The sequence below is a fragment of the Malurus melanocephalus genome, unplaced genomic scaffold (genome assembly GCF_030028575.1).
Source record: "Malurus melanocephalus ecotype Western Australia unplaced genomic scaffold, MMel_1.1 scaffold_13, whole genome shotgun sequence".
In the NCBI taxonomy this organism is placed as follows: Eukaryota; Metazoa; Chordata; class Aves; order Passeriformes; family Maluridae; genus Malurus; species Malurus melanocephalus.
In genome coordinates this window covers 334312-335655 of record NW_026623245.1, presented here as the reverse complement: position 1 = coordinate 335655, position 1344 = coordinate 334312, and the positions used below count along the sequence as shown (strand labels likewise).

The window sequence follows — 1344 nt, the reverse complement described above, 5'->3', positions numbered from 1 at the left end:
AAAAAAAAGAAAAAAAGAAGAGAGAGACCCCGGGAAGGTAAGTGTAAAGCCAGATTCCAGCAGGTCACAAGCCGTATTAAAGCTAATCGTGTGGCAGCCCCGGGGGAGCGGCGCGGGGCGGCGGGGAAGGCACGGGCGGCTCAGCAGGCGGGGCGCAGCGGCACCTGGAGCAGGATGACCTGCCGGTTCTCCGAGGGGTGGCACTTGTTGATGTGCCGGGTGAGGCCGGGAGAGCTATAGAAGGTGGCCGGGCAGTACTTGCAGGGGAAGACCTGGGCGGCGTGCAGGAGGCGCAGGTGCCTCTCCTGGCTGCTCTTGCTGGGGAAGGTCTCCCCGCAGACGGGGCAGAGGCGGCACTCGGCGGCGGGCAGCTCCTCGGCGCTGGGYTCCGGGGCCGGTGCGGGTGCCGGGGCTGGCGTGGGTGCCGGTGTGGCGTGCCCCAGCAGGTGCTTGCGCAGGTAGGCTTGCCGGCGGAACCGCTTGGCACAGCGCGGACACTCGAAGAGCCCCTCCTCGGAGCCCGCCTCCGAGGCTCCGCCGGGGCTCGGTGTGTCCCGCTCGCTGCCACTCCCGCCGCTCGCCTCCTTCGGCGTCTCCTCCGCCGGAGCCGGGGCCGCGGCCGGTGCCCGGCCCGCCTCGGGGCCGCTCTTGGTGGCGGGCGGGCGCGGTTTGTGCCAGCGGCGGTGGGAGGCAAGGTTGGCGGGGCAGGAGAACACCTTGTCGCACTCGGGGCAGCGGTACTCCACCCGGACGATGCGGGAGCAGCGGTGCTGCGCCAGCGCGAAGGGGTCCCCGTACTCCTCCTTGCAGAGCTGRCAGATGAACTCGCCCAGAGGACGGGCGCAGCCGCCCCGTGCCTTGGCCGGCGCCTCCACCGGGCCCTCCTTGATGCGCAGCCCTAACACGGGGGACGTGGTCACCTCGTCCTCGAAGGTCAGCTTGCGGATCGCCTTCGTCTTCTTACTCGACGGGGCTTTCTGCCTCCCGGGTTCGGATGCGCCCGGCGGGCGCTTGGCGGGCAGCGGGCGACCCGAGGCGGGCGGCGCGGCCGGGGCGGGCGGCGCGGGGGCTCCGCCGGGGCCGGGGTGGGCGGCGGGAGGCTCGGCGTGGCCAGCAGCGGCCCAGAGCTTGAGGTCAGCCGGGGCGAAGAGGATCGGGTCCATGGTGCTGGGCACGGCCGGCGCGGGGAAGGACTCTGCCGAGACGGGCGAGCCCAGGCTGAAGCCGCGCTCCARGTACTTGTCCCTGCTGACGGGCCGCGTAGGGCTGTACAGCGCCTGCACGGCGGCATCGGGCGTCCCGAACGGCACCGGCGGCGGCGAGTCCCGCGGCGGGGGCGGCGGC

General features: G+C 72.9%; 2 protein-coding genes across 4 annotated transcripts in view; both read right to left on the bottom strand.

The window, feature by feature from the left end:
- The window catches only part of CFAP61 (cilia and flagella associated protein 61), an 86754-nt gene that overhangs the window by 4253 nt on the left and 81157 nt on the right, over window positions 1-1344 (bottom strand). The window lies entirely within an intron of this gene.
- INSM1 (INSM transcriptional repressor 1) lies at window positions 37-1343 on the bottom strand (the record flags this gene model as incomplete). Its single annotated transcript, XM_057381435.1, has 1 exon — window positions 37-1343. A coding segment is annotated over one exon (1203 nt), but the record flags the coding sequence as incomplete, so codon positions are not given.